The 27,812-nt window shown below is 45.6% G+C and overlaps 1 protein-coding gene across 1 annotated transcript in view; it reads left to right on the top strand.

The window, feature by feature from the left end:
- The window catches only part of Abca4 (ATP binding cassette subfamily A member 4), a 123,776-nt gene that overhangs the window by 76,832 nt on the left and 19,132 nt on the right, over positions 1 to 27,812 (top strand). The window contains exons 21-37 of the mRNA XM_040751937.1: positions 727 to 866; positions 1,323 to 1,460; positions 2,620 to 2,813; positions 3,816 to 3,900; positions 7,552 to 7,757; positions 8,101 to 8,149; positions 10,196 to 10,455; positions 11,363 to 11,487; positions 11,951 to 12,049; positions 13,155 to 13,341; positions 16,437 to 16,531; positions 17,926 to 17,958; positions 19,339 to 19,444; positions 19,575 to 19,649; positions 20,030 to 20,199; positions 21,323 to 21,500; positions 26,989 to 27,104. Of these exons, the coding sequence (XP_040607871.1) occupies positions 727 to 866; positions 1,323 to 1,460; positions 2,620 to 2,813; positions 3,816 to 3,900; positions 7,552 to 7,757; positions 8,101 to 8,149; positions 10,196 to 10,455; positions 11,363 to 11,487; positions 11,951 to 12,049; positions 13,155 to 13,341; positions 16,437 to 16,531; positions 17,926 to 17,958; positions 19,339 to 19,444; positions 19,575 to 19,649; positions 20,030 to 20,199; positions 21,323 to 21,500; positions 26,989 to 27,104 (2,256 nt within the window). The remainder of the gene's footprint in view (positions 1 to 726; positions 867 to 1,322; positions 1,461 to 2,619; positions 2,814 to 3,815; positions 3,901 to 7,551; positions 7,758 to 8,100; positions 8,150 to 10,195; positions 10,456 to 11,362; positions 11,488 to 11,950; positions 12,050 to 13,154; positions 13,342 to 16,436; positions 16,532 to 17,925; positions 17,959 to 19,338; positions 19,445 to 19,574; positions 19,650 to 20,029; positions 20,200 to 21,322; positions 21,501 to 26,988; positions 27,105 to 27,812) is intronic.

Raw genomic sequence — 27,812 nt, 5'->3', positions numbered from 1 at the left:
ATCTAGATGTGAGTCTTTAGAAATTTCTCTGTATGTGTAGACATGAAAGGAGACTTAAAAATTATAGGGGAGAGTAAAATTATATATACAATTTTGTAACTTGACTTTTTGAAAGTGTGATTGCTTTTTTATTATTTTATTATGTGTATGGGTATTTTGCTCAAGTGTATATCTGTGCACTATATGCGTGTCTAGTGACTGAGAAGAGGTCACCCGATATCCTGGAACTGGAATTACAGACAGCTGTGAGCCACCTTGTAGGCACTGGGACTCAAACCCAGGTCCTCAGTAAGAGCAACCAGTACTCTTAACCACTGAGTCATCTCTCCAGCCCTGTAATTGCTTTTTTAAACCTAAGGTGTTATAATATCTTTTCATGTGATTGCATGTTTCTTTTAAAAGGAATTTCGTGTTTACATACTGTCCCAATGTACTATTTAAGTAATTTTCTCATTAGATATTTGGGCAAGATTGGTTGGTTGTTTCACTTTTGTATCATAAATAATACTATGATGAAAATTTTGATTTCTGTGTCTTCATAGCCATCTTTATTTTCTTTCTTTTGAGACAGGGCTGGCCTTGAACTCAGAGATCTGCCTGCCTCTGTCTCCTAAGTGCTGGGATTAAGGGTATGCACCACCACTGCCTTCATCTTTATTTTCTAAGATGAATCCCTAGAAACGGAATTGCTTAGCCACTGCTTTTCTCCTCATTGTGTTCCCACAGTCTCACGGTGGCTGAGCATATCATGTTCTATGCCCGGCTGAAAGGGAAGTCCTGGGAGGAGGCCCAGCTGGAGACGGAAGCCATGTTAGAAGACACTGGCCTCCACCACAAGAGAAATGAGGAGGCTCAGGACCTTTCAGGTGCTTGGTGCTGAAGGTGACAGGGAGCTCCCAGTGCACCTCAGCAGAGGGTTGTTACAATTTATCACAGTCGCAAAATTACAGTTCTGAAGTAGCAATGAAATAATTCTATGCTTGGGGGACACCACAGCATAAGGAACTGTATTAAAAGGTCACAGCATTGGGAAGGTTGAGAATCACTGAGGCAGGACCTTGTAATTGGGGGAGAGCTCCTAATTCTTTTGTAAAGTTAAAGGTACAGTCTTCAGATGACCAGGTACTGGGACAAAAGGGTGGCCTTTCTGCAGTGATGAAGACTGCAGACTATGGCTTTGGACAGTGTAGGCATATGTAAGGTGGCAGTATCAGACTGTCAGATTTAAAGAGTCTCCGGATGCCACCATCCCTGGGCTTTTTTTCTCTTTCCCATGCCAAGGTATCTATGATATACCACCATCATCTTCCTCCTGCCTTCAGGTGGCATGCAGAGGAAGCTGTCTGTTGCCATTGCTTTTGTGGGAGATTCCAAGGTGGTGGTGCTGGATGAACCCACTTCTGGGGTGGACCCCTACTCCAGGCGCTCCATCTGGGACCTGCTCCTGAAGTATCGCTCAGGTGAGGGCCGTTGCTCAGTACCCCATGCTCACATTGAACTTCTTCCAGGAATCCCATCTTCTCACACCTAGTATTTTATAGCTATGTATACTAACAGACATAACTGCACGCTCTTGAGACTGCCAGTGAGCCCAAGTTCAAGTGAGAGCCTCCTGGGACTTTTACATGAATATGAGCAGGGAGTCACTGATGATGTGGCCTACTTGCAAAATATTCCAGAAAGCTGAGCTGGGGTATAGCTCATTTGGTAGTGTTTACATAGCATGCACAGAGTCGCAAGTTCAACCTAGCACCACACAAACCAGGCCTGGTAGTACATGTATATAATCCCAGTACTAGGAGGTAGAGGCAGGAAGATCAGAAACTCAAGATCAGTCTCAGCTATGTGGCATGTCCAAGGCAAGCCTGGGCTACATGAAGCCCTGTTTCAACAAAACAAAACAAGAAGTTATTTCTACCTTTAATCCTCCAGTCTGAGAAAGTGGAATTACCCTTTGGCTAAAGGGACCTAAAGGCACCCCAAGAAGATGCCTAGCCGTTGCACGACTACCTGAGACTAGGGGTTAAGAACATGCGGCAGGATGTCTGGAAGCCCAGAAGGCTGTGGCAGGCGAACATGCTCTAAACGGGCTCCTTACCCATCTGTCCCAGTGCCTTCCAGATTCACATTGAGAAGCCACATCGGGCAGAGTGCAGACAGCCCACACAGGCTGCAGTGTGGTTCATCCATGCAGCCTGGAAAGCCCCCTCCTCTATTCTTACTGTACTCCTCACACCCCCCACTGAAGGTTTTCAGGCTAAAATCCTCCTTTCCCCTCTTTAATAACAGTTCCCATTTAATGAGACAGCGCTGCGTGTGTTCTTTACAAAGTGCAAGAGCGGTGTTTAACAATGTGAGGACATGGAAGTCCATGGATGCTGACAGTGACAAGAGTGATGAGTGCGTCCCACACGTGTCAAATCATTTGACTCATACCTGAGTCTCAATACAGAGACACTATATGTGAGGGCTTGACGGTATGCTAGGATATATCGGTTGTTATAGTACCACTCTGCTTGCTGCAGAATTGTCTTTTTTTGTTTTTGTTCATTCACTCCAAGTTCTGGGGACCACATCACCAGGGCTTGTCTGGGAACAACCCCGACCTCTTCCTCACAGGCAGAACCATCATCATGTCCACTCACCACATGGATGAGGCTGATCTCCTTGGTGATCGCATCGCCATCATTTCCCAGGGAAGGCTCTACTGCTCGGGAACGCCACTCTTCCTCAAGAACTGCTTCGGCACAGGCTTTTACTTGACCTTGGTTCGCAAGATGAAAAGCATCCAGAGCCAAAGAGGTGGCTGTGAGGTACGAAGAGGCCTAATGTGGGTGAGAAGGGACAGGGAGCGTGTGGGCTGTCGTCCTAGACATTCCTACCCACTGGACCCTTAGCTGTGAGAGTCAGCTTGTTTCTGGGACCATTTGCAGATTTCAATAGCCGAGTTCTAACATACCATACAGAGATGCCCCCAAACAAACACCCAGATACAACTACTTTTAAATAACCTGAAAGTACTACACATCGGTGTCCCAAACTACACATGTAGCATGGTGTACCACAGGAGCACCTTGCCCTTCAAGGTTAGACTGCTTTGTTTAAGCATCTCTCCTTCATTCCAACATTCATGTTCCCCTAATTAAGCCTGGATTCCAGCGGTAAATGAAATCCAAGGAAAGACATCCTTGGGAACTCTAACCGAAAATGATGTGGGGGCGGGGAAACCAGCAGGGACTACTGAGTATGCCCTTGGAACCTTCTGTGTCATCCTGAAGTGGTGGTTTTCATTCTTTACTGAAATGAAGCTGCTGGTGGAGACTAATGGGATAAAGTGTTGTGGATGGTCTGGGGCTCCCCGAGAACAGGTGTCCCTCAAACTCAGAGGGCAAGGTTCTGCTGTAGAGTCTGTTACACCTCCAGTGTAAAATCACAGCCTGGTGTATACAGGGGTCGGGAGGGGAGCAGAATGTCTCTCTCGATGCTACATTATTAACAACAAGCCAAAGGGATGCTTGGAGGTTCTCTCTCTCTCTCTCTCTCTCTCTCTCTCTCTCTCTCTCTCTCTCTCTCTCTCTCTCTCTCTCTCTCTCTCTCTCTCTTCCTGACTCATATTCCCTCTGGGAAAAAAATCAAGCAGCTACGCCCTCCAAATGCTCAGATGAATTAATAGATTAAACAGGGAAGAAAAAAAAATGTTGGCCCGGTTGGTGATGAGAGACAAACAGAGCAGTGGTGACAGCAGCTGGCACCAGGAAGATGCTATCGTTGAAATGGTGCGTGTCTTGTCAGCCATTTCTGTCCATCTGTTGTAGGGGGCCTGCAGCTGTACATCAAAGGGCTTCTCCAGCAGGTGCCCAGCCCGCGCTGATGAGATAACTGAAGAACAAGTGTTGGATGGTAAGAGGTGGGCAGGCTGAGCCTCAGTTCTGGGTCAGCAGCCGTCTTCCATGTTGCTGGCTGTGCTCTGTTGTGATGCACTCGAGCAAAGAGAACGCTTGGCGTTCTTTAAAGCCCAGTGCCAGGCACTGCCCATCTTTTCCTTTGAGCCTGTTTCTCCTCCCAACAGGATTCCTAACATGATTTTAAAGTCATGCACCCAAGAGCCCTAGCTTTAATAAGAGTCCAGTGTTTGTTCAGTCCCTGCTCCTGCTCTTATTAAGCCTTGGTCCTTAGAGTCCTCCTGCCCTGTAACAGAACATGAACAAATTCACTTCTAAAAGTGTGTCAAGGTACCCTCTGGGTCTCTCTCCTTTTAATATTTTATTATGATTTTTATATTATGTGAATGACTGCCTGAATGTATATAAAATGTATAAAAAGCCATGTATATGCAGTGCTTGCAGAAGCCAGAAGAAGGTGCTGGATCCTGTGACACTAGAGTTACAGACAGTTGTGAGTCATGCGGGTGCCAGGAACTGAACCCGGATCCTCCTGTAAGAGCATCGAGTGCTCTTAACTGCTGAGCCATCTCTCCATCCCTCTAAGTCTCTTACAGGGAAATTCTGGAGCATCTGAGCTTGTATGTGGAGAGGATGCATGATATCTTTGTCCAGTGTCACATATATCCTGGTGCTACCCAAGTTCCCAGTGAGCCTCCCTTTAATGTAGGGGTATATTATCTCTCAGAGGCCTCTCGCAGTCACCAGAGAGGCCCAGTGAGTAAGCTCACTGTACATGCAATTGTTTCCCTGTCAGGTCTAAGCTCAGGATCCCAAGAGCAACTCTTTCCATTCTCAACCAACTTCCATTCCATGCCCACCTCCACGCCTCCCATGAGGATGACCTTGCAAGAGGAATGCCACATACCTTAAAATCCTCTGTAAAAGCAAAACAAAGTTAGGTCCTGACCCCGCTTGGGAAGGTGTGTGTTTATAAAAAAAAGTTTCCTATTTAACACCCCCCCAAACATTAAGAATTTACTAAGCGAAATCTGATGGAACAAGAACACTTGACAATATTGATGTGCTGTGCTTAAAACCTGGGGGGTGAGGGTGGGGGGTGGAGCCAGGTGCATGGGTATGCACCTTTAATCCCAGCAGAGGCAGAGGTAGGCAGATCTCTATGAGTTCTAGACCAGCCTGATCGAAATAGGGAGCTTCTGCCATCCAGGAGGACATGGTGTGACCCCGTCTCAAATAACAACAGAAAGCTGAGAGGACATGCTTGGAGCCCATCATCAATATTACTCCTGAGCTTGGTGTACCAGCGGAAGCTGTGCCCAACAGGAGGCGTTTCCTTGGCGTGGTGTCTCTGGGTCTTGTACTTTGCTCGTCTCTCTGTGACCTCTCCCATGCTGCTGAAAATTTCTCCTCGGTCCAGACATTGATGTTTTCTTTAAACACATCAACACTGATGTGTTTAGTTGTTATAGTCCATCAAGATCAAGCTGGAATGTGTCTGTGGCTGGCATAATTTCTAATTTCCATGAAAAGACCCCCTGTATAGCATGGGCATCCTGCGATGGTGACACATGCAGTAGGTGATACCCCCAATTAGGGAGGAGAGCTCCCTTAATCCCCGGTTACCTCCTTGGCTGGCTTTTCACACACACACACACACACACACACACACACACACACACACACACACACACACAAACCTCCCTGCCAGATGGACTCTTCTGAGAGGCTGACACACATCTAAGACACAATCCCTGGGAATCCAGTGACTGGGTCTCACTTCCTTCCTAAGAGAACAATGAGTGTGACCCCTATAAGCCACTGGGGCAGAGCTATTTCCTCCAGTCAAGAACTCCCCGGTCCCAGTATGAGGTCATCTCGGACTGAAGACAATCACACGGTTTGCAGGTGTGACACATAAGTCTTTCATTCTAGCAAAGCCCGGGATCTTAAGGGGGAGCTGTGAAATATTCCAGCCACGTCAGTTTTGAAAGAAAGCCGAGACTCTCCTAGGCGGTGCTGAACATCAACGCTCCCTGGGATTAGAGTATCACGTACCTATAATCCCAGTACTCAGGCATCTATGGCAGGAGGATTTTGAGTTAAAGGCCAGTCTGAATTGCAAAGCAAGACTTTTTTTTGAAGTTAGACTTTCAATTTCAAAGTAACACATTCTTGTCCATGAAATCCAGCCCTGGCTGTTCAAAGTTATCACTCAACCATACTTCCCATCTCACCCCCTGTGACATCCTCATCCTCTCCAGGGCTTCCCAGCCCCTCCTGCAGTCGCTGGTTAGTGAATCTTGCTCTGTTTGAGAGGGCATGTACAACCCAAAGGAAAATGGTGTGGCTCTCCAAGAAGTAAACCAGGCATGGGTAAGATTGAGGAAAGGGCCTAGTCTCCTCTCTAGACACGTGTTTGGATAAGTTCCCTACAGCTTGCTTGGGCCAGACCAGGAAGAAGAAAACAACTTTGACTTAACTCCTAAGCTTCCAATGAATGAGAATAAGCAGCCATGACAATGAGCTTTCTTCCCTGGGCTGATGCTGTTCAGGAATGCAATAGCAGCTAAGTGCCGGCCTTGTGCCAGGCACCGCTCCAAGCACCGTGTGTACATTAACTCCCCACCCATGCAAACAGTCTTGAAGTGGGCAGTTATTCTCCCCTTTCACAGATGAGAAACTAGGGAAGGACTCGAGCAATTTAGCGTTCCTTAAGGCAATAGCACATTTGACTGAACAATGGGAGAAACACCCTCCCTCAAGTTGCCCAGCTAGCCACCTGGAGTACTTTTGTCATAGAGTCAACTAAGCTATAAATAGACTTGCTGAGCATCAGGTCTAAAAGAAATGATGCCAAGAGCCAAGTGTGTGGTTCATGCCTCTAATCCCAGCACTCAGGAAGACCAGCCTGAGCTACCAAACCAGGGAGAAACCCCATCTCAGCAAACACACACACACACACACACACACACACACATGCACTCACCAAAACCAAAGTTGGTATATAATTTTTTAAAAGATTTATTTATTTATTATGCATAGTGTTCTGTCTGCCAGAAGAGGGCACCAGATCTCATTACAGATGGTTGTGAGCCACCATGTAGTTGCTGGGAATTGAACCCAGGACCTCTGGAAGAGCAGCCAGTGCTCTCAACCACTGAGCCATCTTGCCAGCCCTCTATAAATTGTTTTTTCAAGACAGGGTTTCTCGGTGTAGCCCAGGCTGTCCTCAAACTCACAGAGATCTGCCTGCCTCTGTCTCCCGAGAGCTGGGATTAAAGGTTTGCACCACCATCATTCGGCTAAAGATGGTATATTTGTACACATCTATAGTCTATCACTTGAGGATGGAGGTAGCAAGATCAGGAGTTCAGGATCGGATTTAATTATATGAAGGGTTTGAGGCCAGCCTGTGGTACATGAGGCCCTGTTTCAACACACACAAACATACATACATCAGAGAGAAGTGGGGGGGGAGCAGGGGGTAGTTGTGGCTACCTGCCCCTTTCTCAGATAAGAGAGAGAGAGAGGAGGGGAGAGTAAGAGAGGCAGGTGGAATAGACTAGCAGGCCCAGACAGTCTCACAGTCTTCCAGGTTCTAGAACAGGTTGACTAGCATTGGTGTCGGTCCCTTCTCTTGTCCCAGGGGATGTGAAGGAGCTGGTGGACTTGGTGTCCCACCATGTTCCAGAGGCAAAGCTGGTGGAATGCATTGGCCAAGAACTTATCTTCCTCCTTCCAAACAAGAATTTCAAGCAGAGAGCATATGCCAGCCTTTTCAGAGAGCTGGAGGAGACGCTGACGGACCTGGGACTCAGCAGCTTTGGAATTTCTGACACTCCCCTGGAAGAGGTACGGCAGAGAGAGGCTGCAGTCTAGAGCCAGAAGAGAGGCTACAGTCTAGAGCCAGAAGAGGCAGCTCTTGCAAAAGTCTAACACTAAAGCAAAAGGCCGATATCCCCCACTCAGTGTAGCAACTCTCTCCGTCTTTACCTGGCCTCCTCCTCTCTCCGTCCACATGCATACATACTTTCTGCAGGTGTGGTCACCATGTACTTGCCTTTACATTTATAGACTACATTCTTAGAATGTATTTCTTCCCATTGTGTAACAGTTTCCAACAAAATGGAAGTAGGTTTAGATTTTCCTGGAAGTAGGAATGCCTGACTCAAATTCTCACTTTGTGTCTCAACAGATTTTTCTGAAGGTCACAGAGGACTCTGATTCCAGTTCTATGTTTACAGGTATGGTGCTGGCCCCTGTGGCCTGTTCCCTGTTTCTCCAGACTTGATCTTGAAAAATCTACAGAAAAAGTAACAAAGCAGCCACTCACTCCTTCCTAGTGCCCTAGCACCAAGTAAAGCACTTCATGCCCGTGGGTGACAGGAATGAGAAACTCAATTTGGCTGGGTAGGGACATTCTGGACGAATCAGGATTCTTACCAATGTCAGATTGGCAGATTCCCCCACCCCCACCTTTGCCTCCTACACCTCGGGTCTCTTTTTTCTTCTGTATCATCATCTCCTCTCCTCTACCAAGCTTCTGATCCATTCTTGTCTGCATGAGTGACAGCTAGCAGAGAGTTCTTAGAGATAATGATGACAGTTAATATAACCCAGATGCCATTACAGTCTCCTGGCCCCTTTGAGATCAAGATAAAAAGAAAAAAGAACCCAACACTCTCAAACTCTCAGTTAGTAACCTATGGACTTTGAAATGGTGGGGACTAAAATTCTTGTGAATTCTGGCCTTCTCTCTTCAATATGTGTTAGCCTGGGTCCTTCACTTAATGCCTGATGGCATTCTGAGTGTTGTCTATGTACTGTAGAGGGAATAGAAGTAAGATAACTTGTCTCCATAGCACAAATTCCTTTCTTTTTCTTTTGAGACAGGGTTTCTCTGTGAAACAGTCCTGGCTGTCCTGGAACTTGTTTTGTGGACCAGGCTGGTCTCAAACTCACAGAGATCCACCTCTGTCTCCTGAATGCTAGGATTGAAGGCGTGTGCCGCCACCACCCAGCCACAAATCACTTCCAATAGAACAAGAGTCATGTTCCCACTCTGCTGAAATAGACCCACTGGGCCCTCCCTCCTGCTCAGAGACAAAGATGTGTAGCAGTTTTCTTTTGCTGTCTTGGGTCACTAGTCCCCTCCTTCTACCCAGTGTGACACATTGTCTTCCTATGTGTGTTTCCTTCCTATGGATTTTCTGCTTCTGCTCCTACCTCCTAAGATAATGTGTGTCCCATCCAGCTTCTAAGAGACCAAGCATGTATCAACCATGCCTAGAATTACCAATGACTACGTGTAGCAGTCCATATGCGCCCCAGCTTACCCATATAGGTCATGTGGTAGGCTACTGAGGCAGTCACCCTTGCAGAAGGGGAAGGGTTGAGTTCTCTGCAGAAGGCAGGAGTAGATCACTGTGGGGCCCAGGTTCTCTTTTAAGTTCTTTGCAGAGAGTAATTGAGTTCTCTCAATTCCTTCAAAGCCAAAGATTCATGTTAACCAAGACAAGAATGAAAACACATTAAAGTATACCACAGTGTGCTAGATTTAAAAGTCCACAGAATGCTCCTTTTTAATAAATAATTATCTTGTCAGAATAATAAAGTCAGATATTGAAGACTGGTCAGCCTGGGCATACAGGTGGGCAGAGACGGTCAAGGGTAGGGTGTTCAGAGTTTAGCCATAGAGTGAAGTAGATGAACATCAAACCTGAGCTTGATATCTAAATGCCTTTTAGGCATGTGAAAAATGAGAATAACAATAATATATACTTTTAAAATTCATCGAGAGAATTAAATAAATACATGTCAAACCTTTTCACAGCATGTGATCTGTGATCAAGATTTAGTAAGACTCAAGTGGTAATACAAATTCTCTCACTTCCTACTTGTATGGCTCTTTATACGTGACAAAGCACCTGATGTTGGTGTGCCACTTGGTATCATGATAATCTCACGAGACAGGTAGGACAGGGACCTGGCCCATCTGGGGAAACTTGAATTCACTGAGGCTGGATGAGGTGTCTAAAGCCACGGAGACTGATGGATCTCATTCTCCAAACTACGAGCCTCTTCTACCTTCTTACCACCTGCTACAGTACAGGTCGCCAAGTATGGATGGGTTACAGTGAGACCTTGCCACCAAACAACGACAGAAAGATTGCTAGTCTCCATGCCCCGTGGTTCTCTAAATGAAGAGTAACTGATGTTCTAAGGGGAGAAATGCATATAATTATCTCTTACGTTTGTAGTTTTTAAATTATTGATCCAATATCCTTTAGGTGGCATGCAGCAGAGAAGAGAACGTGGTGGTCTCCGGCATCCTTGTTCTGCTCCCACTGAAGTCAGGCAGCCTGCCCAGGGCCCCCACACCTGCTTCCCAGGACAGGCAGATGCTTCCAAGGGCCAGCCTTCCCCAGAACCAGAGGAACCCAGTGTCCCATTCAACACGGGTGCTCGGCTGATTCTTCAACATGTGCAGGCGCTGCTGGTCAAGCGATTCCACCGTACTGTCCGCAGTCACAAAGACTTTCTGGCTCAGGTATCACTGTGGCCTGGCTTAGGCTTGACCCAGTTGTCCCCCTCGGATCTGTGGGGCTAATCCTGACTTCCTGTCTTCTCCAGAGCGTCAGTGTACATGGGTTCAACTACTACCCACAACACTTTCCTCAGCTCCTATCAGCTCTATCTCCTCCTTGTCAAACCTTTAGCTTGATTATAGGTTTTGCAAACCTTCTTGAAAGAATTGGGCCTCATTTAGAGTAAAACATAGGACAGTACCACATTTGTCAGTATTGTATCTGTTTTCATAACGGAAGATAAAGTTATATGCTTCATACATTTTTCTAATGTCCCAAAGGTCAAGGCCACTGTCCTATTTTGAGACAGGATCTCATGTACTCCAGGTTGGCATCCATGTATCTAAGAATGACCTGGAACTTCTGGTCCTCCTGCCTCCACCTCCTGAGTGCTGGGTTAAAGGCATGAACCATTAACCTCAATGTAATAATGCTACACTTGAACTCAGGGCTTCATGCATGCCGAGCAAACACGCTACAACTATCTCAGCTGTGTGCCCTGCCCCCTTTCTGTGTTTTACATTAAAAAAAAAAAAGAACTCTGGTTCAAAGAGAAGCAAGTGATGTGATTGGTCTTTAGCCTTCCCTTTAGGCTCTGGCTGAGCGTGGTATGCATTCAGATTCCTCTATGGCTGCAGGAACATTCCGTTTCCTTCTACATGCATGCCTTTTACACTTGCCTATAACATTCCCCCAGGAGCCTGTCCTTCACTGCCAGCATCTGAATATGATGTGGGGAATGGATGCTTAAAAGAACGTGTGTGCCGCGTGTGGGCGTGGTGTGGGTACACATATGTACACCGAATGCCTTCCTGTGCCCGTGCATCATCTCTCGTGTCAGCCTGTGTCTCCATGGCTGTTCTCCCACAGATTGTTCTTCCCGCCACTTTTGTGTTTTTGGCTCTGATGCTTTCCATCATTGTGCCTCCGTTCGGTGAATTTCCAGCTTTGACCCTTCACCCCTGGATGTACGGGCATCAGTATACCTTCTTCAGGTGTGTAGATTCATCCCTGGGGGACACCATTATCCTCTGACATGTGATATTCCTGGACCCCATGCTCGATAGAAGGGGCTTGACCTCCCCACTTTCCTGGACTCATCACCAAGGTCAAGGGAGTCCTGGGATTGTTCTTAGAAGGGAAGCTAATGCAGCAGTCACCGTTTAGCCATGTGGTACCCAATGGAAGACCGATATGGAAAGAGGATGTGAAGCTTGGGAAAGGGCATCGAAGCCCCATCTTTTTGAGACATAGATGATTGGCCATCAGACTTGTAGGTGTGTATGGTAGGCTACCCCACTTCCAGGAGCCCCGCAGCCATTCTAAGTCAGGGCTCAGTGTCTCACATACATTTGTGACATAGAATTCAGTAAACACATATTTGCATGTTAGTGACCATTGTCCATTGGGTGCTAGTCTGACTACCAAGTGAGCATCTCTCTCTGTCTGTCTTCCTAGCATGGATGAGCCCAGCAATGAACACCTGACAGTGCTGGCAGATGTCCTCCTGAACAAGCCAGGCTTGGGCAACCGTTGCCTAAAGAAAGAGTGGCTTCCGTAAGTCCTGCACCAACATCAACAGTTCTCCTAGGAGAGCCCAAAGCCAGCCTGAAATGTTGGGAAAGACCCCTCGATCTCTCCCTGTATTATATGGGACACATCCATGACTCTAGCTAGCACTGCACTTACCCAACTTCTTCTTTAAGCAGAACTTATATCCTTACATCATCAACAGCTCTATGTGTCTCAATATAGAAAATTTCTATATATCTATGGATGGAAGAAGATGAAGGATATGCTATTATATAGTTGGATTTTGAGTGACATGAATTATTTCTATAGCCAACATCTCACTCATTGTTGTAACTATAGAAAAGAGGTGTAGAAGAGAGTTGAGATCCTGAGCTGGAGAGATGGCTCAGAGGATGAGAGCACTGGCAATTCTTCCAGAGGTCATGACTTCAATTCCCAGCAACCACATGGTGGCTCATAACTATCTATAATGAAATATGGTGCCCTCTTCTGGAATGTAGGCAGAACATTGTATACATAATAAATAAATCTTAAAAAAATGATAGGGGGCTGGAGAGATGGCTCAGAGGTTAAGAGCACTGACTGCTCTTCCAGAGGACCTGGGTTCAATCCCAGCACCCAGATGCCAGCTCACAACTGTCTGTAACTCCAGTTCAGGGGATGTGATACCTTCACACCAATGCACATAAAATAAAGTTAATTAAATTTTTTTAAAAGATAGTTGAAATCCACCAGCAATCTTCAGTGTAATTGTAGCTTTCTTTTCTCATCCAGTCTTCTCCAAAGCTATTGCTAGAGAGCAAAATGGACACATTTCAGATTCTTCTATTATTTTTCTTTTTCTACATCTCTTAACAGCGAAAGCTGCTGGACAGAAAAAGCAAAACAAAGCAAGCAAACAAACAAGCACAGGGAGTCTACTAACTGGGTGGTTTTTCTCTAGTCTGCACTTCGCCACCGGCAGTTCTGATATTCCTTAAGCAGACTCTGATCCCCAGGAGGGAGATTCCTGAGTTGAAGGAAGAGAAAAGCAGAGGAGGAGACAGCTGGCAAGGATTCCTCTTTTCTAAGGATTAAAAAAAATCAGCAGTAGGATTGACTGTGGAATATTTTCTCCTTTTTCCATAAGGGAGTACCCCTGTGGCAATTCAACCTCCTGGAAGACACCTTCTGTGTCCCCAAACATCACCCACCTGTTCCAAAAGCAGAAATGGACAGCAGCCCACCCCTCTCCCTCCTGCAAGTGCAGTACCAGAGAGAAGCTCACCATGCTGCCCGAGTGCCCTGAGGGTGCTGGAGGGCTCCCACCCCCACAGGTACCGGCATCATTTTGAACAAGTGCATACTATTCCTGTGTTTTGACTGACTTTAAATTATATCCCACGGTTGATCATTTAGATTTTAAAATGCTTTTCTCCATTATAAGTAATGTTGTGATGTACATTCAAGTGTTGATATGTTTACATACTGATTAAGAGTTTTAATTAAGCTTACTATGGGGGCGGGGAGGACTGCCTAGAATGATGTAAGACTCTGGGTTTGATACTCATTACAAGAAAGGAAGAAAGAGGCAGGGATAGTCTATGTGCCTATGCACTATGTTTTTAACACACATGTACGCATACAGCCAGCAACTTATCTTTTGCAAGAATGGCATAAATTGTACTCCAAGCAGTGTTGTCTAGAGCTGTGCATTCTGTATCACAGCAAGCCCTCTTGGGGGTCTGAAGGAGTGTCTTCAAGGGCAGGAAGCCCCACATATTCTCTGGTTGGTAAAAAACCTCCTTGGTTATTTGTATAGACACTGCTTTGGATTATTTCTCAATGAACGATTCCTAAAGAGTCAGTGTATTGCAGAGCAGGGTTGAGGCATGGGAGTTGGGGAGACATGGTTTGGTTTCTTGACCTCTGAGCCTTCGTCATTTTCTCTCCTGAAGGGTGAGGAGAACTACACGTAGTTCATAGCATTATCATGAGGATTCAGAGAAATAATATGGGTCATGAACTATTTAGGATTAGAGTCAGCTCACTCAAGAGACAGCAACCCTAACCCAAGAGTGACTAAAACAAGATACAGCTTGCCTCTCGCCTGTGTACAAGTTAACACGGGCAGTCCAAGATGTTCTTTTCTGTTGTTCCTCTGAGTTGCCCGGACCTCTGGCTCTCCAACCAGAGTGTTAGAAACTATTTTGTTAGGCAGTAGACTAGAAGGCATTAAGAAAAAGATACAGCAGATGTCTTAAGTGTGTACAAGGAAGACTTGTAGAAGTTGCTGTATAGCCCCTCCACTTAACTGTCACTGGACAGGACCCAGCATGGAGAGGGACCAGGGGCTGCCACTTTGATTCTGCACAGCCTGTGCCCATGGAAAAGGCCATAACAAAAGCAGCGGGAAGAAAACATGCTGGGACAACTGAATGTTACCATCGCGTTTATCACGGCTTATAACTGGTCCTGTGCCAACCTTTCTCTTCTTAAAAATTCTAAAGCATACGCCTTTATATTTCTCAAGCAATATTCTCTCTTTGGGTGGCACCTACATTGCAGGTATCCCTGACTCCCTAGGATTTGGGTTGGGAGAAGAGAAAGTCAAGCCTTGCTGCACAGGAGTTCATTTCCTAAATGAACCACAGGCTTCATGGATGCCTGTCTAGCTTAGAAACTTACTTTCAGTGTAGCATTGGTCCTTGATGCTTAGGGAGAAATTCAAAGTCCTACAGGAGTCATAGCAGGTCTGCAGCTGTGATTTACCCCCGAGTCTCCTCATTAGCACTCACGTATCTTTAGGAGCGAACCTGAATGTCACACATCTGTATAGCTACCCCCCATACACACATACAGGCATATACATGTATGTACACATACATGTACATGCCTTCACACTCACTCCTTCCCATTCATCCAGGAGAAAGAGCAGAAGGAGGGTCCTGGTTCAGGGGTGGTAGGTAGAAAGTGGGGTAGCAGTATCTGGGTCATCAGGACAGCAGATGCCATGCTCCATAGTACTCCTCCCAACTCCAACGCTTCCTCAATAGTGGTGGGTCTTGATACGGACGCACGTCTTCCTGACTTCTACTCTACACAGAGATAAAGTAGGGACGTTGTGGTTGACAGTTATTTATTTTTTTTAAAGATTTATTTATTACATATACAGTGTTCTGCCTACATGCCAGAAGAGGACATCAGATTGAATTGCAGATGGTTGTGAGCCACCATGTGGTTGCTGGGAATTGAACTCAGGACCCCTGGAAGAGCAGTCAGTGCTCTTAACCTCTGAGCCATCTCTCCAGCCCGTGGTTGACAGTTTTAGAAAAAATTTGTCACAGCCTGCCTCACGCATCAGCAGTTGTCCTGGTCTACTGCCAGGGTTGCTGGTGGTCAATCTGAGGAGCCAAGAAGTGAGGTGCGGGTGCTCCCGGGCCAACCACAGGCAAGCTGGCCCGCTTTTCTTAACCTCCCTTTCTCAGTAAGAGAAAGCAGCAGGAGTGGGATCGTGTATGCAGAGCATTTACCAAGGCCCCCATCACACTGTCACACTGTTCCCTGTCATCGGCTGCCACTTCACCTAGCAGAGAAGGAAGGTGATGAACTAAGGTCAAATGAGAAAAGGGCGGGATCTAGAAAACATATGAAAAACCAAATGCCTTAATGCCACCTTGAATCCTGTCAGCCACTTCCGTGTGGCAATATAGACAGAGTGAACGGCTTAACGCTTTTGCCCGAGGTTGTTGACTGACCTATGACACTGACTAATCCAAGAAACTCAACACTGTGTGATACTGCCACCTGGTGGTCAAAATGCAACACTGTTGAATGCCTCCATATCTCTTGATTACCTTCCACTCCCAGATACACTTTGAAAGTGATTTGTAAAATATGAGGTGCCATTCAAATTATTTCACTTGCATTCCAAATATATTATCGGATTGCTGCATGCTTGGGGCTGGGGATGTGAAAGCCAGCAAGCCAGAGAAGACCTCTGCCTTCACAGAGATGCTGTGATAGTGTAGAGGCAGGGAGTGATTCGAGCAAAGGAATGTTCCGTGCCGGATGGACGAACGCCATGAAGGAACATGAGGTGGCTGGTGGATGCTTTCTATCTTCAAAGCTCAATCTGACAGAGTGTAGAGCCCAAAGTCGGAGTCATGGAAACAGTATGGAAGTTAGATTGGGGTTACAAGACCAGAACGGAAGAGACAGGTGTGTGGGAAATCTGTTTTGCGGTTGAGCCTTCTGTCAATGGATGGAGGGAGGAGAACAAGGGGGTAGGAACCAATGATGACTCCCGCATCACTGATGTCGGAACTGGAAAGCTGTCAGGGTTGTGGCTAATATCTCCCGGCATCTGAATCCATAGTAAACTTTGGAGAAGAACAGTAGTTTCACAGACTCTAATGTCTCTTTGCCCCAGAGGACACAGCGCAGCACTGAAGTCCTACAAGACCTCACGAACAGGAACATCTCCGACTACTTGGTAAAAACGTATCCTGCTCTCATAAGAAGCAGGTAGGCAACCCCGTCACACGTATATTCCTGGCTACCTTTCTACAGTATCAACCATGGCAGAAAAGTCAGATTCCCGCTGTCAACTGGGAGGGTGGCACCAGAATGTGGGGCCACATACAGCAGGAAAAAAGTAACTGAGGTGTATACACGTAGGGGGAAACGAGGTTAAAGTTTTTTGCTTCTGTGTTTAAGGTGAGCAGTCAAAGTTTATCCCAGGCACTATTGCTAGTGTCACCAAAAATGTATTCAATAAAGAAGCCTTATCTCTTAAGGAGTTAAGAAAGAGAGACAAAGGGGTAGGGAGACAAGGAGAGGAAGGTGAGGAGTAAGAGCAGAGGAAGAATGAAAGAGAAGCAAAAGGAGATTGGGAGGGGAAGACAGGGGACAGCATCTGGGTACAAGCCCAGGTCAGGCACTGGCTGGGGGCTGCTGTTGTCACACTCATTATCACCTGTCACCGCCACCCTTGGACACATCCACAGACACTTTACTATCTAGATCTCTCAGCTCTGTGGCTGTTCTTATCAAGCCCGTCTGGGGATGGAAGGCCTTCAGCAGCCTGACAAAAGCATTCCGCCTGAAGGAAGTGTGACCCATGCGCTCTGTGGCTTTCAGATGAGGCACACTGTCTAATTTTAACAGGGCTTACAGCAGCCTTCCATGGTAGAGCCTGCTTAAGTGAGAAACGGACCTAAAGAGCTGACGTGTGCTGCAGATGGCCAAGCAGCTGGGGGGGGCAGGGCCAACCCAGCAGTGAAAAAAAGAGCACCATCCAATCCAAAACCAAAGGCAGAGGTCAGTTTATTCATTAATTCAATAAGCGAAACTACTCTGAACCTGGCTCAATAGCAAATTTTCATTGTAGAGTTTTTAATTTTTATGTGATGGCTGATGACAATGACGGTTCTGGGCCAGCCTGAACACTAGGGGACTAGAGTTTCCTCGTCACATTATCTTATCTCCAAATGCTGCAAGTCAGTGTCTTAATTGAAAGAGGAATAAGTCAGAACTTCCCCCAAGGATGCAGGTGGTTATTAGAATTTCTTATATTCTATAAAAGAGGGAGGGCTTCAAGCTTCTCTCCACACTGGCACGATTGTTGCCATGTTTTCTAGGACTAGACTGGGTTCACAGGCCTATGAGGCCTGTCCAAAGGGCTAGTCGGAAAGTCTAGTGTGCAGGAAGAAATTGGGAGAGCCTGGGTTGGAACATAAAAGTCTCTATGTACAGATTCACTCAGGTCTTCAGGCAGACCAGCTTCCCCGCCACATTGCTTAGATATCAGGGAATGCAAAAACATCCCTAGGACTGAGACACCCCAATGACTAGAAAGAAAAGTTAACACTATTGCTATCCTAATGATATTTATTACGTGCTTTTATTTTGGCTTCCAGCTTAAAGAGCAAATTCTGGGTCAATGAACAGAGGTAAGAAGCTATGGGGGGATGATTGAAATAGTTAATTTATAGATATGACTACTAGATCATTAAACTGGCTGATGCTGGGGGAAAAGATAATATGATTTCATGCACCATTCAGCAATCTTACCATTTTTTTAAGCATAAAACATGCTAGGGCAGTGCTGACTGAGGCTGGGATTTGAGCCTGTGGAGGGAACCCGGGGAGTTCACTTCAGTAGGTGGCACTCTTTCCTCAGAGTCAGTTCTGCGGTGATGGCCTGAAAAGATTTTAAAAGGCAGTCACAGGAGGTCCTGCCTTCCAAGTGAAGCAGACACTAGAAGCTCCTGGTCCTGGAGCTCACTCTGTAGACCAGCCGGCCTCGAACTCACAGACATCCGCTTTCCTCTGCTTCCCGAGTGCTGGGATTAAAGGCGTGCGTCACCAGGCCTGGAAAGATACTATTTTTATGATTAATTAGAATCTTAGACTCTAAGTGTAGATGTTCCCTGGTCTGTTCCATTTCAGTTTTAAGGGAACTGACCCAACTCCAGAATCCACCCTGCTCTTAGAGCATCCTGGAGGTTGTTTTGTATGTTCAGCATCTTTTGTTCATCTGTAAGAATTTTGGTGTGTGGATGTTTGGTTCAAAACAGGCAAACCTGAAGCTATCACAACATCTGACTGTGTACTTCAAAGTCTGTATACTGGTTCAAAGATATGTTATGTACATATACACATACGTATGTAATGATTAATGAAAAAAGAGGCCATGGATTTGAGAGAAAGGAAGGCATATGGGAGGTTTTGGAGGGAGGAAAGAGAAGAAGGAAATGATGTTAAAATATTATAATCTCAAAAAAAAAGAAATTAAGATATAGACACATAGACCTATGGAGTAAAATAGAGGAATCACATACAAACCCACACAGTTGCAGTCACCTGGTTGCTGACAATGGTGCCAAAAACATATACTGGAAAAAAAGATACTCTCTGTAATACCTGGTGCTGCGATAACTAGTTATCCACATGTAGACAGCTGAAACTAGTTCCCCCTTTCTCACTCTGCACAAAATTGATTCAAAATGCATCGGAGGTTTATGTGCACCATGGAGAAGAGTGAAATCATGTCATTCTCAGGGAAAGGCATGAAACCAGAGATCAAAATCAGTCAGATTTAGACAAATGTATACTTTATCTCATATGTGGCATCTAGGGCGTGGGTTTATTAGCTTTTTGATCTAGAGATAGAGCTATTTGGAGAATGAAAGTTTGTACAGTGGAACAGTGTTGCTAGATAGCCCAGACAGCCCCCTCCCAATGTGCACACCCCCTTACAGAAGCTGAGATCACCCTGGTGGGTGTGAGCCTGGTGGGCATCATGGCACTGACAGGAGGCTGCCTTGCAGGTATGGAGGAATCTCCATCGGAGGGAAGCTCCCCGCCATCCCCATCACGGGGGAAGCACTTGTTGGGTTTTTAAGTGACCTTGGCCAGATGATGAATGTGAGCGGGGTAAGTAAACAGACTGGAGTTTGGGGTCGAAATTTTGACTTGTTTGAATATTAAGAGATGGGAATTATCCTACATACTACAGAAGGAGGGGATAAGAGAAGAAACGTTTTTTTTTGTTATGCTGTCCTAGGGTCCTGTCACCAAAGAGGCCTCTAAAGAAATGTTAGAGTTCATCAAACATCTTGAAACCAAAGACAACATTAAGGTAACTGACTTGGAGCTAAAAATTCCTGTGAGGTCATTATTTGACTGATTTTACCCTGCTTAATTTAATTCCATTCCACACTGAAACCAAGTGAGGAATGTCTTGCCAGGGCCTCCTCCTCGGTCATGGTCACTTTGCTGTTGGTAGCTTTTCCTTTACTTCTTTTTATCTATCTGCTTATTAAATCTGTTTGTGAGAGTCTCTGATGTTGGGGTTACTGACAATTGTTAGCTGCCACGTGGGTATTGAACCCGTGCTCTTAACCACTGAACCATCTCTCCAGCCCAGTAGTTTTTCCTTTAAATAGCCTGTTTGTGTCCCCTCTCTGGAACTTGGGTTGTAGCCCAGTCCATCCAGTCAAGCCTGTCTCTGCCCTCTAGGTATGGTTTAACAACAAGGGCTGGCATGCCCTGGTCAGCTTCCTGAATGTGGCCCACAACGCCATCTTACGGGCCAGCTTGCCCAAGGACAGGGACCCTGAGGAGTATGGAATCACCGTCATCAGCCATCCCCTGAACCTGACCAAGGAGCAACTCTCAGAGATCACAGTGTGAGCTGCCCCCCTCCCCATTCTCCCTTCCAAGTTTCCCTCTCTGGAAACTGCAGGGAGTTTTTTTAGTGTTGTGAGGTGCAGGGCTGGGTGGTAATGCTTCCTGTACCAAATTACTTGGCTGTCCTTTCCTTATCCGTTTATTTGGAAGTAAACTAACACTTTACACTGTTCCTTTTGGGCCCTTGATAACAAGTTCCTCCCGAATTACACCACTAACCTCCCTGCCAGTACACAAAGAACCTGCCAGGTTCAAGGAGGCTCCGTCATTTCCCTGGCATAGCTGTAGATTCTGGTAATTCCCACATATAGCTATGCTTTGGAGCTGTTTGCTTTCCTCAGAATTGAGTGGGCTCTCATGTCTCAGCCTCAGGTGGCAAGAGCATTGATTGGTCTTGTCTGTGCAGCACCATTTGCTCTGTTTGAGGCCTACAGAGAGGGAAACTTAAGAGAAAGATTTTTTAAAGCTTTTCAAGACAGGGTCTCTCTATGTAGCACTGGGACTTGTCCTGGAACTCACTCTGTAGACCAGGCTGGCCTTGAACTCAGAGAGACTCACCTGCCTCTGCCTCCCAAATGCTGGGATCAAAGGCATGAGCCACTATTGCCTGTCTAGGAGAAGCATTTCATAAGTGTAGACTTCTGGGAAGCTATAGGAACCCTAGAGTTCAGGCAGGATCAGTGTCTACCTGCTCCCAAGCCAAACACCTTCTGTGTGGTTCCAGAGACTGATTTTACATAATCAGACTCACATCCCTTGAATTTACATGTGACCATTTCCCGTGACATGTGAGTTCAGAGAACGTAGGCCTGTCTGTGCCTGCAGGAAACTCAAGAGTCTATAGAAAAATTCAGAGCTGGGAAGAATTTGGAATTGCTACAAACATTAGTTTATGTATACCATAGTAAACAAGTAGAAGTGAGATAAAAAGAAAGGCAGTCTAGAATGTTCTCATGAATCAAAGAAGCAACCTACCCAAATATCCCCTTCACCTTCATTAAGACAATCCTGGGATGGTGAGTTCACTAGGGTGTGGGTCACATGGGTTGGATAAGGGCTCCCCAGAGCCTCCCGTGTACCTTCTCTGGGTTTCTGATGGTCCCTGTTTCTGGTCCTGCCCAGGCTAACCACTTCTGTGGATGCTGTCATTGCCATATGTGTGATTTTCGCCATGTCCTTCGTTCCAGCCAGCTTTGTCCTTTACTTGATCCAGGAGAGGGTGACGAAGGCCAAGCACCTGCAATTCGTCAGTGGTGTGAGCCCCACCACCTACTGGCTGACCAACTTCCTCTGGGACATTGTGAGCGCCAGGCCCTCCCTAACCTCCGGGGCCCAGGGTGGGACTGGTGTATGTCTGGGCAGGCAGGAATTTCGCATTGCCAGGGCCGCTGGACCAATGGTCATGTGACTGCTATGCCTTGGCATCTTCTTTAAAAAGGCAGTTGGGAACTAGCCCTTGGGAAGACCACAGAACACAGGTAATAGCCACTGAGTAGAGACACTCTGGTCCATCATCAAGAGGGCTCTGATCCACCACAGGATCTCCATATGCCAGAGATGAGGCTGATCTTCCTGTCAGTGGCATGGGTCTGAGCAGGCGATACCAATGGGACTCTTCATCCGTCGTCTCCTTCTCAAGTCCTGTCTCAACCTCCCAAACGGGGAAGGTAGAACTTCTCATGACAGGGTCACCAGATAAATATAGGCTACTAACTCTGAATCTCAGGATAAACAATGAACATACTTGTAGCAATGTATTTAGTATACCCACTTCAACTATTGCATAGTACATATTTATACTAAAAGTTATTGACTGATTATCAGAAATTCAAATTTAATTGGGCATTCTATATCTTAATTTGCCAAATCTGGGAACACTGCCCAGAAGCCTTATTTTACTTCTCTTCAAAAGTAACTAAGGCCTGTTGAGAAGGTACAACAGGTAAAAGGCTTGCCAAAGCAAGCCCGATGACCTGAGTTCGATCCCTGGAACCCGTATGAAGGTAGAAGACAAGAAGTGACTCCAGAGAACTGTTCTCTGCCTGCACACACATATGTGATTGTGGCATGTAACCCATGCATATCATGCATGTACTGTATTAGATTAGCTACCATGTTAAGGAAAACTAATTTAAAAAAACTCAGATCAACAGCAAATATCGATCAATGTTGGTGGGAGCAGAGAGAGATTAGAATGCTGTACACATTGTCACAGACTACAGGGTCAAAAGGAACTGATAACTGAATCTAGTTATGACCTGACAGGGTCATTGTGACACCAAGTCATTTTTTCTTGGTGTCTTTGAATCTTTTTGTTTTGTTTTGTTTTGAAACAGTATCTCACTATGTAGCCCTGACTGGCTTGGAATTGGATATGTAGATCAGGATGGCCTCAAACTCACAGAGATCCACCTGCCTCTGCCACAAAAGTTCTGGGATTAAAGGCGTGTATCACCACACCTGGCCCATGGGATCTCTGTTTTATCTCAACATTACAAGGATAAAATGAGGCTTCTCTCATGATGACAAACCATATTGTCTCTTGGAAACCAGCACAAAGGACCGTCTCCCCATGGCTTTTACTAATGATGACACAGTTCTGTTGACCTCACACAAAAGTATTATGTTGCTGTCACTTAACAATACAGAACTGGAAAACTTCACCAGCAATTGAATTATTTCCTTTCTCTTTTGCCTGAACAAGAGTTCACTTTTGGGGGTAGGGGGTTCAGGAACTACAGGCTTCTCTTGGTACTGTGGTTTTAGCAGGAAAGGGGTTGGGCTTGCCTAACTTAAAAAGCTAACTGTTGAAACTGTTGATTTTATATCTTACTATTTTTTAATCAAAAATTATTTATAGTTTCTGTCTGCTAGTTTAATATTTTTTGAGACAGGGTTTCTCTATGTAACAGTCCTGGCTGTCCCAGAACTCACTCTGTAGACCAGGTTAGTCTCAAACTCACAGAGATCTGCCTCCCAATTGTTGGGAAAAGATGTGTGCTGCCAACCTCACAGCTGAAACGAGTCTAGGATCTTTTTTCTTTAAATATATTTTATTTTACGTGTGATTAGGTATGTGAGTGTTTGCCTATGTGTATGCATGCACCACATGCATGCTTGACAACCAGAAGAGAACGTCAAATTCCCTGAAACTGGAGTTACAGTCAGTCGATAGAGGCTGTGTAAGTAAGTGTTGGGGACCAACCTGGGTCTTCTGCAAGATCGGCAAGAGTTCTTTACACCTGAACTGTTTCTCTAGATCCTGTTTTACTATTTTAAAGATGACATATATAACTTACACTCGGGACTGGCCTGTGTGTGTGTTTGTGGCTACAAGGAAGGGATGGACATCTCAGGCAGCAGTGGCACTGGCAAAATAGACAGCAGCAGGGCCTTCTTTCAAGGGCCAGAAGATGTTGACTACAGCCTTGGCAGGCTTCCTGACACTCTAGGGATTTATGGCTCACTGGAAATCTGAGCTCTGTGGTCTAGAATTAAAGTTCTCATTACTCTCATTAGTCAGTGGCAAAAAGACAATGCATGCCTGGGGAGTCATTGTTGAACTAACAATTAACTGTTTAAATCATATACTCAGCACACCTGTGTCACTGTATATTCAAGTCCTTTATGTGTCATCTGTTTTCTTTTAAATGTTGAAGCAGTCTTAGACCCGTGGACATGGCAAGAATAGCTTAAAGCCTTTTGAGTTAGCGGAAAGTTTCTTTCTTTTTAAGAATGAAGCAAGTTACTGACTTTGTTCAAATGCTACTTGTTGGCAGTCCCACAACTCCCATAGTTCTGTCTGGATCTCTGTCCCTGAAATGTCATCTTGTGGCCCCCAACTTAGTCCCTTTTTACCATTCGCAGCCCCTGTAGAACAGGAAGACACACTCCACTCAAGTGGCAGGGCCTGATGCCATTTCTCTGATGTCCTTTGAAGATTCCAGGAACCCTGCAGTCTCTGGGCTGCTAGCCAGGGGAAAGGAGCTGAAACGTGTGTGTGTGTGTGTGTGTGTGTGTGTGTGTGTGTGTGTGTGTGTGTGTCCCCACTGTCTTTCTTACACACACACACACACACACACACACTCTCTGATGTGTACCTTCACAAAGAAGGATACACCTCCATACCAACACCTTGTCCTGTCTTTTTCATCTTCTTCAACCTGAAACAGTTGAGTCTCCCCTTAACACACATGGCCTGATCCATGGGAAGATTACAGATTACAGGCCAGTTATTTGATAGGGTGCCCTTCAGTTTAGGGTGACCTGAGGTCCTCATGACCAAATTGAGGTCATGAGTCCTTGGCAGCAGTGTCAGGGTGTGGAGGCTGGGCTCTCCTTGCATCCTATGTTTGTATCTGGTTTCAATGTGTCCTCGTTTTGAGGGTGTTCACTTTGTCACTTGAGAAGGAGTTTGGCTTCTCCACCAGGAGAATTATTCTTTACTCCGTTTCATTGATGAGAACCCTAAGGGACACTTTGAAGATGTGCAAACATCTGGTTTATTAGCAACTTTTCCATTTGTTCATTTATTTATTGATGTCTATATGCAGTCATGGCTCCTGTTAATCAGTGGATTATAATATGATACTGCTATTAATTAGTTTAATATAGAGACAATCAACAAAAGCCAGTAATACCTGCTCTCAAGCTGCCCATTATGTCCTATTGATTTGTATCCATCTTCTGGAATATCTCACTATCTCTGACTGTGCAAGAGACCCTAGGATCACCCTGTTGCTTCACTGAAATCAGATGTTTCCCCAAGTGACCCTGGTTCATTTCAATGGGAAGGAGACTTGTTCATTGCCACCAAGATAGCACCAATGGCAAGCCTTCTAAGTAGATAGAACCAGAGAAGACTTTCGAATACATACACAGATTTATACCCATGATTTGCAGTCTCTCTATTCACTGTGTGATGCTCACCTCTAATGCAAGTCTACTACAAAAGAGTTCACGGTAGTTTTCTGACTTTCCGTGTACACATACACATACACATACACATACACATACACATGCACATGCACATGCACATACACATACATATACATATACATACATACGGTGCTCCATCTCTGCCCTGGTCACCTCTCTGTAGGAATACCCCCTTCCTCCGCCTGCATCAGATGCTACATGGAGGTCCTTCTTATTCTACCCTGGCTCTGATGTTCCACGTGGGTCAACCCCCTATACAGACACTTTCCTCACCCCATGGCATTATGAGTCAGAGTCTGGAATGGGTGCTCTTAGTTCTTTGCCCCTTGTTTAAGAATGAAATAAAAGTCTACACAGGGGATGGAAAGAGGACTCAGTGTTTAGGAGTGCTTGCTGCTCTTGTAGGGGTCCTAAGTTCAGTTCCTAGCAACCACATGGTGGCTAATAACCATCTAATAACCATCTGTAACTCCAGTTCTAGAGGATTCTATGACCTCTTCTGGTTTGTTAGCAAACAGCATGCACATAGTACACAGACATAAATTCAGGCAACACACACACACACATACACACACACTAAAAATAAGCAAATCTTTTAAAAAAAGAATCCCACACAGACTGCAAAGTAGCAAAGACTTTTTTTTTTTTTTTTTGGTTTTTTGAGACAGGATTTCTCTGTATTGTTTTGGAGGCTGTCCTGGAACTCGCTCTGTAGACCAGGCTGGCCTCAAGCTCACAGAGATCCACATGCCTCTGCCTCCCGAGTGCTGGGATTAAAGGCGTGCGCCACCAACGCCCGGCTATTTTTAAAGTAAGCATTAGAACAGATTAGAAATACATTGTCAAAGTTGACAGAAGGCCAAACAAGTGAGACAATCAAGGACCCCACTTATTTCTAGGGGTTCAAGAGGACAGTGACCTTGCTTGGTGGCATTCAGAAGTTTCTGTTTTGATAAGACTAGGATTGTGTAAATTTTTGTGCATGCCCGTCCTAATTTTAATCGTATGCATGTCCAGTTACACATAGGCAGAAGATGGTAAATAGGGCGTTTCCCTTAAAAGTCTACTTAGGGATACAGTTTTGCTTATTGTACCTTTGCCATTAATAGGTTGGATAGGGCCATTACCTATAATTCCAAGACTGAGTTCCAGGAACTCTGGAGTCTAAATGGGGCATATCAAGGGATTTCTAAGAGGAGTAACTCATTTCCATTGTTTAAGACAGGTATGCCTGTAACTTGATTTAGGTGGGAGCCCTAAGTTGCTAACAAGTTTGTAGATGTATTGTTTGGGGATGGATGTGTGTATTGCCCAAGACAATGGAGCCCCAGGTCGCTAAGCTATTCCCTATGCTTGTCTGCCTCACCAGGGCCTCTGCACCCATTCCAAAGCCCTCTTCACTCTTGCTGGGTTTCACCCTGGTGGAGACCTAATCTGCCATGCTGCCTGTCTTTCCAAGCCTGACCTAGTGTCTTCAGAACCACATTGTTTACAAGAGTTACCCCCACCCATGTGAGCTTCTTGAAGTCAAGGACTACGTTTTAAGTTTTTCTGAATTCTAGAGACATGTATAGAAAGAATAACTATCAGGGCTTTATGACCAATTAGTGGGAGAATAAGAGATCACACAGAATTTTATATTCGTTCTTTTCAAAGTTACAGACTGGTAGCCTTTTAGTGGGGTAGAAAAGAGATTGTAAGTGAACTATGAACAGCTTAACCTATATCTGAACTCTTATGTTAACCAAAAGCTGTTTGTACAACTGGATTCAATCCCAGGCCATAAGAGCTGTAGGAGTTTGGTCCCCAGGTCATAGAGGTTCAGTGACTTACTGTCTCCTCTCTTCAAGATGAATTATGCTGTGAGTGCGGGACTGGTGGTGGGCATCTTCATTGGATTTCAAAAAAAAGCCTACACATCTGCAGACCACCTTCCTGCTCTCGTTGCCCTGCTCATGCTGTATGGGTAAGACATCTGGGCCAGGGGAGGAGATGCTATCTTCTGATCGCAAACTTGGGTCCTCTTGTCCTGGGAGCACATGCAGGTTTAGCTTCCAGCCCTGGAAGCTTCCATGGTAGCTAATCAGAAACCTGTCTGTAAAGCCATGTTAGTCTGAGTCCTAGCCCATCCAGGGTTACAGAGATGAGTGCCACACAGTCTGAATCTTCTCCACTTCCAACTGTGGTCCTCCCCACTGTGGGCAAGCTGCCCAGTGCAGTGTCTCCCACTGTGCTTGCCAAGAATTATTTGCATACAGTAGAGGATTCCAAGCCATACCACTACCCCTATGTCAGGCTAGAAGATGACATAAAGATGAGTCCAATTAAAATATGGAGTAGTATACAGCTTTGTATCCCAGGCCTATCATTTGCTAACTGGGCCTCAGAGTCCTCATCTATTAAAAAAAAAAAGAATGATGCTGGCCCTTCCTTGTGTGGAGAGGAGAGTCTTACCAGAGCAATTGTCTCCACTCATCCCAGAACAATGGTGTTCACTCATCCCAGAACAATGGCCTCCATTCATTTCTCTTGAAAATGGACTCAGAAGGCAACTTGGCTATGAACTAAGAAGTGAACTGTGATGATGAGCTCTTGGGACCTACAGTGCTGCTTTACCCAGAGTAGAGAGCATTACTGTGGCTGGCCTCTGGGCTTTCAGGCTCGTAAAGTTCAC

The sequence above is a fragment of the Mesocricetus auratus genome, unplaced genomic scaffold (genome assembly GCF_017639785.1).
Source record: "Mesocricetus auratus isolate SY011 unplaced genomic scaffold, BCM_Maur_2.0 Super-Scaffold_100009, whole genome shotgun sequence".
NCBI classification, from domain to species: domain Eukaryota; kingdom Metazoa; phylum Chordata; class Mammalia; order Rodentia; family Cricetidae; genus Mesocricetus; species Mesocricetus auratus.
The sequence above is the reverse complement of the archived record's forward strand: the minus strand, read 5'-3'. Positions and strand labels throughout refer to the sequence as shown.